General features: G+C 31.9%; 3 protein-coding genes across 3 annotated transcripts; 1 reads left to right on the top strand and 2 right to left on the bottom strand.

Moving 5' to 3' along the window:
* Positions 1-3,350: 3,350 nt before the first annotated feature.
* LOC149093862 (replication protein A 70 kDa DNA-binding subunit-like) lies at positions 3,351-4,682 on the bottom strand. The gene has a single exon (XM_089267390.1). It carries the CDS (start codon positions 4,608-4,610, stop codon positions 3,351-3,353), a length of 1,260 nt encoding a protein of 419 aa, XP_089123516.1. The 5' UTR covers positions 4,611-4,682.
* A 3,401-nt stretch (positions 4,683-8,083) lies between these two features.
* On the top strand, positions 8,084-11,449 carry LOC149093861 (uncharacterized). Its single transcript, XM_089267389.1, has one exon. The coding sequence runs from the start codon at positions 8,084-8,086 to the stop codon at positions 11,447-11,449; it is 3,366 nt and encodes a 1,121-aa protein (XP_089123515.1).
* A 354-nt stretch (positions 11,450-11,803) lies between these two features.
* Positions 11,804-13,209, bottom strand: LOC149093860 (uncharacterized). The gene has a single exon (XM_089267457.1). The coding sequence runs from the start codon at positions 13,197-13,199 to the stop codon at positions 12,531-12,533; it is 669 nt and encodes a 222-aa protein (XP_089123583.1). The 5' UTR covers positions 13,200-13,209; the 3' UTR covers positions 11,804-12,530.
* Positions 13,210-14,248: the final 1,039 nt, after the last annotated feature.

Below are 14,248 nucleotides of genomic sequence, written 5' to 3'. Positions count from 1 at the left end.
TAATGGCCAATTTGAATACATTGTGAATAGAATTACACAGTACCAAGAAGAATTCAATCGGAATTACAATGAAAAACATCAACGAATAATTCAAAGCTTAAATTCAACTGATTCGCTGGCAGTGCAATATCTTAAAGGTGCTATTGCTAATAAACAAATTGATTCAAAGACTATCTTAGAAAAGATTGAAAGATGGAATCAGACGAATGCAAATGATAATAACTTGCCGATTCTAACATTCAAAGAAACAATGGATCAAAATGGATTTGCCATATTTGAAATAAGTGTTAAAATGTATAACACCAAAGACATGCAATTAGCTAATTTTGCAAACTTATATACATTGCCTCCGGCAATTCAATCGCCAACAACAAGCAGCAATATGTCATTATCACCATATCCTAGCAGAATGAATTCACCTGTTGATGATACATTTCGTGCTAAGTACATAAAGCAATTGGTACCTGATGATGAGCGAATTTGGATAGCTACGCAAATAACTTATTTCCGTGATCCTTTTTGGATTTATGTTGTTAATCCGGATTTGCGAGAATCAAGATCGAAAGCATTAGCAATTTTGCAAAAGAATCCAAAGTTGACCAGATCGCAAGAAGTGTTTGCAAATGGCCATTACATTGTCGAAGATTGTTATCGCAAACATAAAACATTGAAAAGAGCTATATGCATTGGAACAAAGGCTACTGACAAGAAGAATACTTTGATTCAATTCATTGATTATGGCAATAAATGCTGGGTTGATGCCATGAGTTGTTTTGATTATCCTGATAATGTTAATGAAAATCAACCTACCATTCAATTGGTAAAAATGGCAGGTATTGCACCGCTATCGAACTATTGCTTTTTGGAAGAAGAGCAAAAAAATATGAAAATCTTTATCGATAAACATATGATGCCTCCACAAAACAATGTAAAAATCAAGCCAATCCTGGAAACTGTCGATGATGGAACATTTTGTCAGTTCAAGTCCAATATCCAAGGCGAAGAAAAAGATTGGGCTGATTATCTCATTGTTAATGGATTTGGACAGAAAGCAAATGACGAAACAAATTGTTTTATACCAGATTCAGACTATTGTTATTCATATCATTACAATAACAAAAATAATAACAAATGTACATGTTCTAAAGACCATAATTGTTCATATTGCGGAGTTCAACATTCAATTTCTACTTGCCGAGTTTTGAAAGATAAATTGAACATTTCGCGTTTCTCTTAATCTTCATCTTCATGTTGAACTTACATAATTGTTCATTTTCATGTACTTTTAATAATTTTCATACTTTCATAACCATTCGATTTCAAATATGTAAAAGTATTATTGACAGAAGGCAATTCAAATCATCAAATTACAATCAAAATATGTAAATCATTTATTTTTTGGATTAATAGCCATAATAAAATTATAAAATGCAATATAATTGAATATTGCATATCCATATTTTCATTATATTTTAACATTGAAAATTCTATTACTTGAAATTTAAAGATGATGAGTTTTAATGTGAATCGAGAGATTACACATGAGTGAGAATGATTTGACTGGCTTGCAATATAAGCAAACAACATTGTAGTAAAGAGCAAAGACATGATCGTGAACAATACTATGCCTTGAATTAATCGTTTTACTACAATCATGGTTGGCATTACACATGTAAAATCGCTCTGGGTAACTTGGGTTTTGAAAACACAAAATGTATCTTTCGATCATCCGATTGCTGATATCTTTTCGTATTTTTCGTTGAGTTCGCTTATCCACAATGTAATAATGAAAGCGTTTCCGTTTTACTTTCATTTCTTGTAGAAAAACGTCTTTGATGATGCGATTTGGTAAGGGAAGTTTACATGAATCTGCTTCATTTACATACAATTTGTTATTGAGATGCGATTGCAGTTTGCCAAGCAATTTATCCAGTTGGATTATTTCTTTCATATTGTTTGGTAATTCTAATTTGAATTTGATAAATCGCAATAATTTCAAAATCCAAGATGCGTTGAAACGACCAATTGAAAAATCTTTGAAATTATCCTTTTCGAACCGTTTTAAAAATTTATAAGCTGAAATGGCGAATTCTTGTGGCAATGGTTTTGAATTTAAACCAAGAAGAACTAACAACTCAATCTGCAATGATAAAATTTAGATTAGAAAAGGGATTAAAACAGCAATACTTTTACTTACCGCATAATTATGTATTAATTTTGCAGACCATGTTGCTCGATCCATCATGAAATTAGTAAAAATTTGTAACAATACAAAAAAGCAATGTAGAAATATTAGTAGAATGAAAAATAGCTATTTAGAGTGCTCTTGATTGTGAACGCGTTTAGCTTTTTAGATTAAATGGATAATATGCATTAGTCATACAATATGCATTATTGATTTATATATTTATCAACTGTTGATACAATCGCATCGATGTTGATCAAATATTGACCATTAGCTATTTGCTTAATGTTTAATTTATGCGCTTTCCGCTGTTTCTATGGAAACGGGAAAAAGAAATTGTTTTAAAATCTTATCATATGTTAGGCAAAGTAGAGCAAATAAATAAAATGTTTTGTTCAATTTGTAAAAACGGAATTGATCAACTATTCAATATTCATTGTTGTTTACAGCTCTTTTGTGTTTCGTGTTCAATACCATCAATGCAATGTTCTATCTGCTATGAGCCGTTTCAAGAAGTGAATCTCATATCAATATCATACATTGAGAAGTGTCATTTTTTCGATGATTGTCATAGTGGTGCCTGTTTCCATTGTTCATGCTTAGATTATGATATGTGTGAATCACATTATGATAAAATCCATGAACTCTTTGATGGTCAATGTTCAAAGAAACAATTATCAAAGTACTCTCTATCGTGTACATATTGTGGCAGTTTTTCAGCAGATTTCATTGGAGATAATGAGGATTATTCATGTTTCATGTGTATGTTTGCAATGCGAAAAACCGTTAATTTCATTCGTATATCGAATCACATTAATAACAAACTTCAATTGCTGATGGATTCAAAAACATACAATATGGATCATAATCATGCACATGCAGCTCATCTCTCTGCTTATTGGCAAATTAAAAATGCAGTTAACAATAAGTATACTGATTTAAATCAATTAATTGCTAAATTAGACTTTTGGGTCACCAAGAAACTCAATGTCTCAGGAAATGAGCAGATGCGAGATGTGGAAATCAGTGATATGGATCATCTGCTTGGTCAACTTGAACATTTGACTTTGCCTGATTAGAGCGCTTTTTCAATCATCATTAAAGAAATTATAATTGATACTATGTGGATAAACGGCAATAGTTTTATTGAATAAATTAGAATGTTTCAACGCATATTTTCCAATTCCATTGCAAGACTATTTATTTCATGAATTAACTGTTTGCAAGAAGCTGTTTTTCGATTAATTCTGATAGCAGAATAGTCCGGTTGGAAAGATCCATCGCGTGTTATCATTTTGATTTTTATGTCGAATGCATATGTATTAAATAATAATGTTTGATTTAGTTTAGTTTCCAATTCATCGCGATTTTCCATTGACAGCAAGGACAACTGATCACATTTACAATCTAATAATTTTTCAATTACTTCAGTGTAAATAGTGAGGTAAATAGCAGCAGTAAAATCAACTATTTTTACTTTCAAAATGAGCTTTTGGTTTCCTTCCATCATTACTTTTTTGCAATCATTGCAATAAAGAAAACCGCTTGGATCTTCATTCAGTTTTTTGTTGCAGCCATCTGGACATGAGGCATAAAAGTGGCAAGCTGCTATTGCAACTAGAGTTGCATCGCAATGTACATTCATTGAATTGTTTATTCGCTTGATTGTTTGCAAGTTCAATTTTTGAGGTTCGATTGTTAAGTGATTTATGGCAACTTCGCTTCCATTCTTGAAGTACCATTCCTTTAGAATAGCAACTTCAGGTATTTCTGGATCAATAGCAATATGAGAAACGTCAATCGCAAGTAAATTTTTGCCTTTATAATTGGATACTTTCAATCGCTTGCCAACCATAACTGAACCTTCCTTGCAATCAAATGTTTTTGCTTTTTCATTCCATAATGTGAGTTCAATTTCACTTTTACTATCGTCAACTAATCCAATATTTCGCTTGTAATTGACTTTATCAGTTCCATACTCCTCTAAATCGTCAACACGTTTAACAATACATTTGATGTTGATCAACTCATCGACGGAAGCATTTACTAGCTCAGCGATCTTGATAAATTTGCATTCAGGCTCTTGCACGGAAACGTCTTTGGCCAAAGTAATTTGAGAATTGCTACTTAGGTGAATTTCATATGCATTGTTGAGTTGCATAAATTGTTTTTTTGTGTCCTTCACTGTTCCTTTCATAACGAAGTAAACATTGTTTAATGAAATCGCAGAGAAAAGTCTTTCACATTGGTCATTGAATGCAATAGCTTTAATTGAACCAGTGCTATCAGAGATCAGGAAATTGAAGAAACACCCTTTCCCGTTTGAATTGCTCCAATTTTTCACTTCACTTTTTGCAATTATTTTACCGCAGATCATCCAATTCGCAGAGAATGGATTAAGAGCAGCGATTGGACATAATGACATAGTGTTATTATACAATTATTTCACAAAACGATTATAAAAGATAAGATGAACTTTGGCAGGATTACAAGTTGCTTTGAGATTGGTGATTTAAATAATCTGCTTTTAATTTTTTAGAAAGCATTGACTTATGCTTCTATGGCAACTATCAATTTTTCTTTGTACATTTAAACCGCTTTATTTGAATCGCAACTAATCAAATGCTCATACAATTACGTAGAGCCAATCGCAATTTTGATACAATTGGTTTAGCAAAAATGCAATGGCTATTGCATGTTGAACGTTGGCCAAATGTTTGTCATTGGCCCTGCGCTTTTATCTCAGATGCAGTTGCAACCGTTAAGCTATACTTAAATATCAAATTTTACCAACTAATCACATCAATCAATCGTTAAATTATTTTTGATTTAACTGAGTTTAAAGTAAATTTGATTTGTGTTGAAATCAGTGCAATTGCATCAAATTATTTGTCAATTCAATTTCAATTTGAATTTGCTAGTTAACAACTACATTTGCTCTTGTGATTTTGTTAACATTATTGATCATTTCAACATAAACGTTCTTGACTCAAGATTGTGTATGCTCATTTTGTATGAAATTCAATATGATAACTGATTACGAATAGCTAATCTTGTCATTAATATGCAATTTAAATATAAAATGCAATAAATTTGACATTGCATATTAAACAAGTCAACTAAAACTACTCTGTAATTGTTTATGCAAAAGCATACCTGCAATCATTTGCATTTGGATAGTAAATGTTGAAACTCATCATTCATTTGAAAGTGTAATATCACATCGATAAATCTTCAAATAACTTATACTTCAATTGCGTTTAAGCAAATCTGTGTTTGTGTTAAAATAAATGTGAATTGCTTCGCACTTCATCAAATACAGTACCTTTTTGAACATCGATATTTCATCGATTCATCATTTCAACGACTGTCTTTCAACAACGATCATCATTTCTGCCATTGAGAGTCAACAATTACATTCGCGATCGTCTTCGTTGCCAGTTTGGATTGATTCATTATTATTGCTCAAATATTTCAACAATAACGGTAATAATTGCCCAAGATTTTGTATGTAAAATGACAATGAATATAAGAAATGAAACAACTACCAACATATCACTGAATGAATCGGGTTATTTTTCTGATGGCAATGATGATTTTTCCAAGACAAAGCGTAAGCATGTTTCAATGCACGATGCCAATAAAGGTAAGCAATGAATGATTGATAAACATTGCATATTAAATATTAGTTATTTACTTTGGTTATTTTCCATTTCTTTCAGTCAATATAAGCTTACAAAGAAAATTAGTTGATTGTTTCATGTTAAATCAAAGAATCGCTATGCAATCTAATTTTTGTAAAATTTGTCAAAAGAGTTTATTTAAATTTAAAACATCTGTTCATCGTATTGATTTGAAATTTGAAACTATGATCAATACGTATTTGAAACATTATCCTTTTCCACGTCAATTGCCTGAAATCGCTCACTATGTAAATAAACACTTGATAAATGGTTCTGTAATCGATTGTTGCCATACCTGCAAAGAGGCTATTACTAGCTCTCGAATGCCACAGAGTTCAATTTTCAACGGTCTTTTTATTGATAATTCTTGTCCTTTGCAAATTTCCAATTTGTCATACTTTGAACTGCAAACTATTAAGCGAGTTAGTCCATTTTGTCAAATTGTCTCAGGAAAGCCATTCCTACATCAGACTCATTGGAGAGGTAACATCATGCTTTTTCCGCAAGACATTTATGAGATCAAAAACGTATTGCCTAATGCCATTGAAGCAACATTCCTAATTGAGAAAAGATTTTACAAAAAGGGCAATATTGACAAAAAATATTTTGTTAATATTGTTAATATCAATTCAGCTCTTACATGGTTGAATGCAAACAATCTACATTACAAAGATGACAATTTAAAGATAGACTTTGAAGTCGAAGAAAAATCATTAGTTGCTAACTATTCGATCATTGAAATTGAACAATTTCATAATCTTGGCAGTAGGTTTGGTGTTAGTGCACTACATATATTGTTATCTAATGTATTATGTGATCGTTTCGACATTCTAGCTTCTCAAAAAAATAAGAATTTCATTGCCTATTTCACAGCATTGATCGTTAGTCAAGATAAATCTATTGATGAATGGTCGTCCGATGATCTTGATGATCATTTATTAATTACAAATGATTTGCATAATCGAAACTTAGTTGAAAATGATGAAGATCATCATGTACAACAACGTGAATTGCATATTTCTAAGAGTTCATATGTTTTCGAGATGAGCAAAAACGTGATTTCATTTTTATCAAAGAATGAATTTGTTAAATTTTTTGATGAGGAAATTAAATCACAAAAAAGATTGTACTATCTTTCTTTGAATGATAAAAGCTTCATCATTCAGAATAAATGCACTCATTTATTTTTTTTGTCTATTGACAGTCATTCGCAAGGAGGTCAGCAATCTCGTCAAAATAGTAAAAATGGAAGAACAGCTTTATTCAGAATCGCAATAGATGAAGGATTTGCATTCATTCAGAATCGCTGTAAGCTAACAAAAAAAATTAAATGCGTTTTCGTTTTGTATGAATTGATTAAATGTATTAAAAAATTTGATAATGAATCAATTTCACAACAATTAGCTTTGAAAATGAGTACAACGCTTTTTTTAGGGGAAGATCCACAACAGCCATCAATCGAAGAAGTTTTTGAAAAAGCAAGTAATTCTAAATTACTTATAGTTGAACGCCAAAAACGTTTTCCTCTTCCATCGGCTGATGCTTTGAAAGTCGAAGCATTGGCATTTCCAGAGTTATTCCCATATGGTGATTGTAATTATAATAGTATCATCGATAACGAAAATCTTAGAAAGAATCCATCTAGATTTAAAAACGGTAGATCACAAAAACCTTTAGAAGCAAAATGTTATTTCAAAACTAGGATTTATAATCATACATCACCACACTCACGCAATAAAGACTACATTTATTATGCTCTTGTGACATATGAACAAATGCAAGCTTTGAGCAATACATCGGTGATGTCAAAGCTTGAAAATGATGCAGGTACGAATATATTGAAAAAAAAACTTTATGCATCATTGCGTTCGCTACGCGGTTATGCAAGCTATTGGCGTAAGGCATACACTGATTTATTTTCAATTGTTAATCTTTTAGGTCCTCCCACTTTTTTTCTAACATTCACTGTCAATGAATTTGGATGGGATGATTTAATAGCGTTTCTGCATTATCGTCGAACAGGAATTGAACTAAGAGATGACGAATTAGGGAAATTTTCAATTGATTGTTTGAATTAGTGAATGATGATCCTGTTGGAACAGTTCTATTTGTAAATTCAAAATTTGATTATTTTTTCGAAAATTTCTTGAAAAAAAATAGCATCACAATATTTGGGGGAAAAATATCTGATTATTTCGTTCGCGTTGAGTTCCAAATGCGTGGTTCTCCTCATTATCATTTAGTTATTTGGGTTGAGAATTGGCCAGTATACGATTCCCCTGAAGCATTAGCAAGATTAGATAATGTTATAATGACCTCTTCAGCTCACAGATATTCAAAATATCAAAGGCATATTTGTAGAAATTCATGTTTGCGAAGTAATGGTAAATGCCGTTATGGTTTTCCAAGGCCGCTTTCGGCAATTACATGCTTGACTCAGGATGAAACACGAAAATGCGATAAATTCATTTACAAAGTTCAAGAAAAGGGTGACCAATACATAAACAATTATAACGCAATGCTTCTTGAAGTTTGGCGAGCAAACATGGATATTCAATGTGTTGCTGGACTGAATGATATCATTGCATATATCACGAAATATATCACGAAAAATGAATCCTCTGATAGTGCTAAAAAAATCGCCAATCTTTTGAAGCAAGCATTTGACGACCCTAGTGGACATAAAAATGTTATTGAAAAGGTGCAAAGATTATTGATGAATAATAGAGAAGTTAGCTCGCAAGAAGCTATTTTCCGAATCGCGGGATTACCTATGAGAAAATCATCTCGTGAAGTAATATTCATTGATACCGATTTTCCAGATATGCGTGCAAAGCGAAAATATGCTATATCTAGTGCAGGTGATTTATTGCCTAATCGAGGTAAAACTATAATTCAAAAGTACATTGAACGTCCAGCTAATTATGAAAATTATTCATTATACAAACTCGTTTCATTGATCAAGATAACTTATGATGAAAATGATTTGCTAGAAGACAATTCGCTTCCTCGATTAATGAATTATGAAAAACGATCAAGAAAAGCAGCTATCAAAATACGCTCACTGAAGCATAAGCCAGAAGACTACTATTATTATACATTTCTTCTTCTTTTTGTGCCATTCCGAGATGAGAATTACCATTTCGATAAACGTGAAAATTTATTGGCATGGTACAATTTTTGTAAAAGCAATCGCTTACATCAATGTTGCAATGAAAATTTGTTCAATGAGATTTGTAGAGGAATTGACGATCGTGATTTTGACAATACATTTGTTTATGAAAACCATCCAGCATTTAGCCATACTGATGAACAGAATGTAGAATTAGTAACAGTTTCCGAAAGAGATATTGAGGATGGTTTTTCAAAGGTGATTGATACTGATGCTATTTCTGAAGATCAAATTGCAATTCTAAATGATTTCAAGAATTCAATCATCAATAGCATCAATGGAAATAATCCGATAAAATACTTCATAACAGGTGAAGGGGGAACCGGTAAAAGTTTCATTTTGAAACGAATGACTGCATTATTAGATGTTATTTTTCATGATAGAATAAGCTATGTTGTTGGTGCACCAACTGGCGTAGCAGCGAGAAATGTCAAAGGCACAACTTTGCATTCAATATTTCTCTTGCCAATAAATGAATTAGGAACTGCAATTCCAAATATTGATCCTTCAAAGCTGGAAACATTGAAAGGATATTTCAAAGCATTGCTGTATCTGTTCATTGACGAAATCAGCATGCTTACAGCTAAAAATTTCAAAATTATCAATGAAAGGTGCAAAACGTTCATGGGAAACCAAAATTCTGATTTTGGTGGTTTAAATGTTATTGTATTCGGTGACTTTTATCAATTACCGCCCGTTTTAGGTGCATTCGTGTTTGATGATGAACGTACAATGGTATTGTGGAGACAATTCCAATTGCGTGAATTAACTACTAATCATCGCCAGAAAGATAATGTATTGCTTGAAATATGCAATAGCTTGAGAGTTGGGCATCTTACCAATTCACAAGCTCTTACATTATCTGAACGTCAAATAAAAAAAATGACATTAACTGAATCTCAACTTGCACAAATTGATTCATTATTGCATATTTACCCAACTTGTGCGCAGGTAAAAGCACACAACGACAAAAAGCTCGAACAATTACGTCAATTAGGAGTGCAATTGGTCAATTTGCAAGCAAAAGATGCTTATGTAGATAAAAATATAGCTTTGACGAAAAATCATAAAACTAAACTGGCACATTATGAGATGTCAAAAACTGGAGGCATTCCTTCAAGTTTATTAGTTGGAATGAACGTTCGCGTTATGCTCGTACGGAATATTAATGTGTTTCAAGGATTGGTGAATGGAGCCATGGGAACAATATTTTCCATAGATTATTCAATTCCGAATTATAACTTGCAAAATGAGTTTCCTGAATCCATTAATATTAAATTCGATGATATTGATGAATTAATCGCGATTCATTCTATTGATACTGATTTTGAGATTGCGTGTGGAGTTTCAATTCGACGAAAAATGTTTCCATTGATACATTGTTTTGCTGCAACCACTCACAAAGTGCAAGGGATGACCCTTAATGCGGCAGTTATAGATCTAGGCGATACAAATAGGAATGGCCCTACTCTCTATGTTGCGTTGAGCAGAGTAATTGACATAAATGGGCTATTCATCGAGGATTTTTCTTTGAAAAAATTGTTATCTTATAATCCTAATCAGAAAGTTGTCAATGAAATTGAGCGAATGAGAGGAAAAACTAATGCACAGATAAATATAAGGCGAAAACAAAAAAAAATGAAAGTACAAAACGATCAATCTGATAGAACGAATGTTAATTTGCAAGTTCAAGATTTGCTTTCGAATTTGCACTTTAATATAAGAAATGCGATGATTGGAACTTATGATATAGTGAATTTTCGTGATTACATCAATCCTGATGATATTGATTACGCTAGCTTAGTTCCTTCCGAAAACATTAGATTAGCATCGCCATTATGGTTGAATGACCGAATTTTAGATTCCTCAATTTATGGTTTGATTTTGCAGATTCAAAGGCCTGAGGCAATTCGTTTTTTATCTTGCCATTTCTTTGCGTGCATCTCGCAAGGTAATGATGGCCAAAATTTTTTACAGCATGTATTTGCAAACAATTTCTATCCAGATTTGATATTTTTACCTGTTTGCACTTCAAATCATTGGATTTTAGCTTTATTCAAGAAAATCGATTTTGATTATCTTTGTCATTATTATGACCCAATCACTAGGCAAGGAGATTTCAGTCCTTATATTCATCAAGTGCATCATATTTTAGTAAGCAATTTACGATGGGTACAACAAGATTACAGAATCATGGCAGGATCAATTCAAATTAATACTGTTGATTGTGGGGTCTATGTGATCCTCTTTACCTTAACCACTCTCCTTTCTATTCCCAATACCATTCATCCCCATATAACTCAAGAGATTCGTTTAAAATTGCATCATTGCTTGCAAGTTAATAACTTCAATGATCTAATTATTTATGTTTATAATCATGTCTTATACATGAATAACATGCAATCCTGAAAAATTAAATTATAAGCAATATGCAACTTTGTAGTCATAATTAATGTAATATGCAACTGTTTAATCATAATATGCATCGATAATAAGTATTTGTCAATTGTCATCAGAAAAACGCCTGAAAGAAAATGGAGATAAAAGCAATGCCTGGCTGACAGCAACGCAAAGGTTCTTTCTAAGAAGTGAACATGCCCCACTTGACCCTGACTTTCCAGAGAATCTTGGATCAAGCATTTGTGTTTTTGGAAGATGTAAATTGTGCACGATTTATGGCGAAAATGAATATAAATATTGCTATTTCGCCATTGTACCATTCAACTGCGGTAAAAGTATTGATCTTTATTTTCCAGTTGCTAATGAAGATGCATGTAGCATGAAGGTAATTTAAAATGCAAATCTTATCATTTCTCATATTAATTTTATCACATTTATTTTGACAGGCTAATGACATTGATAAAATTTCTATCTACATGGTATGTGGCACAATTCACGAACAAGGGATCTATGTTGATCTCATTACAAAAGTTCCTACTATTATATCTAAAGCTAAATGGGACAAGAATTTTTTCGATGAATACGTTTTTAGATGGCGAATGAGAATCGCCGTTGAAATGTATAATTTCCATAACAAATTATATTTTTCCGAATTCAACATGAAAGCTAGTACAACGCTCATCTACGCAAATGCATTAGTTAATCCACATCTTGAAGGACTGGAATCAATCTTCAAAGCAAAATGGTTGCATTGGCCTGAAATATTGATCGAGAAAAAATCTGTAGGCGTGAAGGATTATAAATCACATTGCGTAAAAATCGCAAAATTTATTGATTTGCATAAACACGAAGAATATACACAGTATTTTCATTATAATGGTTTGATTATTAATCCAAAAATCGATAAAGTGCTGCCAGAATGATTGCATATTGCTTTGTTGCTAATTCTACATAACCGTAAACTAACAAACAAAATTAATTAATTAGCTAATTAATGTTTAATGTAGACGCATGTACTATTGGTTCAAATTTATTAAAGGAATGGGGAGTTCATCAAAATTCATTCAAATAAGCAAATAGAATAAGCAATTCAAACATCGGAAACCAAATAATGATCATCATCAATTGTATTAAATATCAATCCATTGGAGATAAGATTCGCGATAACATTTTTGCAAGATTCATCATCTAAATCAGGCAATTTTGTTCTCAATTCAGCGAATGAAATTCCTCTTTCATCTGCAAATTGATTTATTTGCTTCATTATCATTTCATCATGTTCACTTAGTTTCGTTATCTTCTTTTGCGATTGTTCAATTGCTTTGGTAAAATGAGTTTGACCACCAGCTTGTATTTTACGTTTTTGTAGCGATAGATTTGTCTTGATCACTAGCAGCGTGTGATGAATCATTGCTTGGAAATTGGTTGATTCCATTTTAATAGCGTTGAATCGTAACAAATCGTTCACTTTGCTGATTGTTCCATGTAATCTTACGAATGCATTTACATTTGTCAACTGTGACCCATTTTTCCATTTAATGACGCTGATTTCATCTGTGTCATCAGTGATAACCATCTCCATTTTTGTTTCATCGTCTTTGTATGATTTGACAACACCAACAATCACTAAAACATTAAATTTATATCGATGAAGAATAACACCGTCGATATGATGAAGTTTTTTAATTATATCGATATTAGTTGGTAAAATTTGATCAGACATTATGTATTGTAAATAAATCAACTTAGCATCAAGCATAGCTTCAAGCAATAACAGCTGAATTGAAGCAAAGTACATTGATTAATCGATATCTAAATCGATTTATCGGAAATTGATGAACACATGAGAAAGTCACATATGTTAATTATACCTTTACTTGTATTTGTTCATTGTGTTAAAATGTTTGTTCCTCGTGTGATTGCGTTTTGCATGTCAAAATTCATCAATCAAAATGTAAAATTGCTTGCTCAAATTATACGAATCGATCGAGCTAAAGCGATTGCTTGGGTACATGATTGTACAAATACAACTATAATTGTTTATCATTTTCAATGTGCTGATTTATCTGTGGACTGTAATGCTTGGATAGAAATCATCGGTATTTCAAAAGGAAGAACACATCTACATGCAACACAAATTAAAGCATTGCCGGCATCAAATTTTGTTGATTTCGATAAAGACATTTATGTTAAAATGATAACAGCATTGCAAGCGGATTATTGCTACAATAATTTCATTATTTGTGATACTGAAGATCATCGGAGTGCGGATGGTTTTGTTGAATTGTCGGTTAATGCAAACGAAAGCAAAAAAGACGACAAAGCTTTTGAAAACTCTGCCGAAGATGTAAACTATGAAGCGAATCCGAGTGTCTTCGCTTTGTAATGTCAATCTTCCAATATTTGCCAAGATTTTATAATTTGTTAATCGTACTTCAATTGCATATATATGTGCAAAAACAATACTTTGTTACTAATTTCAATGAAATTTACAAATAACAAATGGCATTTGACCATTGCATCTAAATCCTCCATTAAAAAGATCTCAATGTATTCCAGTTTGCAAAATAAACGTTAAGTGTTTCAATTCAAATGTCCTTCATGTTTCAGTAATAAAATAAAACAAGAAAATGTAAGCCGCATGCGCCCATTCCCAAACCGGGGCTGGTTTTATTTTGCTTTAGCAAAACGAGATATCCTTCTCTAGTCTCTATGATTATATCATTACAATTGAACCTTTTAACCTGATTCTGTTGGAATAATCATCTTAACCTTTTCTCATGGTAATCATCTGATTACCTTTCTTTC

This window comes from Tetranychus urticae, chromosome 2, assembly GCF_039701765.1.
Source record: "Tetranychus urticae isolate SD_2017Ah chromosome 2, NJAU_TeUrti_SD_1.0, whole genome shotgun sequence".
Taxonomy (NCBI): domain Eukaryota; kingdom Metazoa; phylum Arthropoda; class Arachnida; order Trombidiformes; family Tetranychidae; genus Tetranychus; species Tetranychus urticae.
Note: the sequence above shows the minus strand (reverse complement) of the source record. Positions and strands in the feature narration are given on the sequence as shown.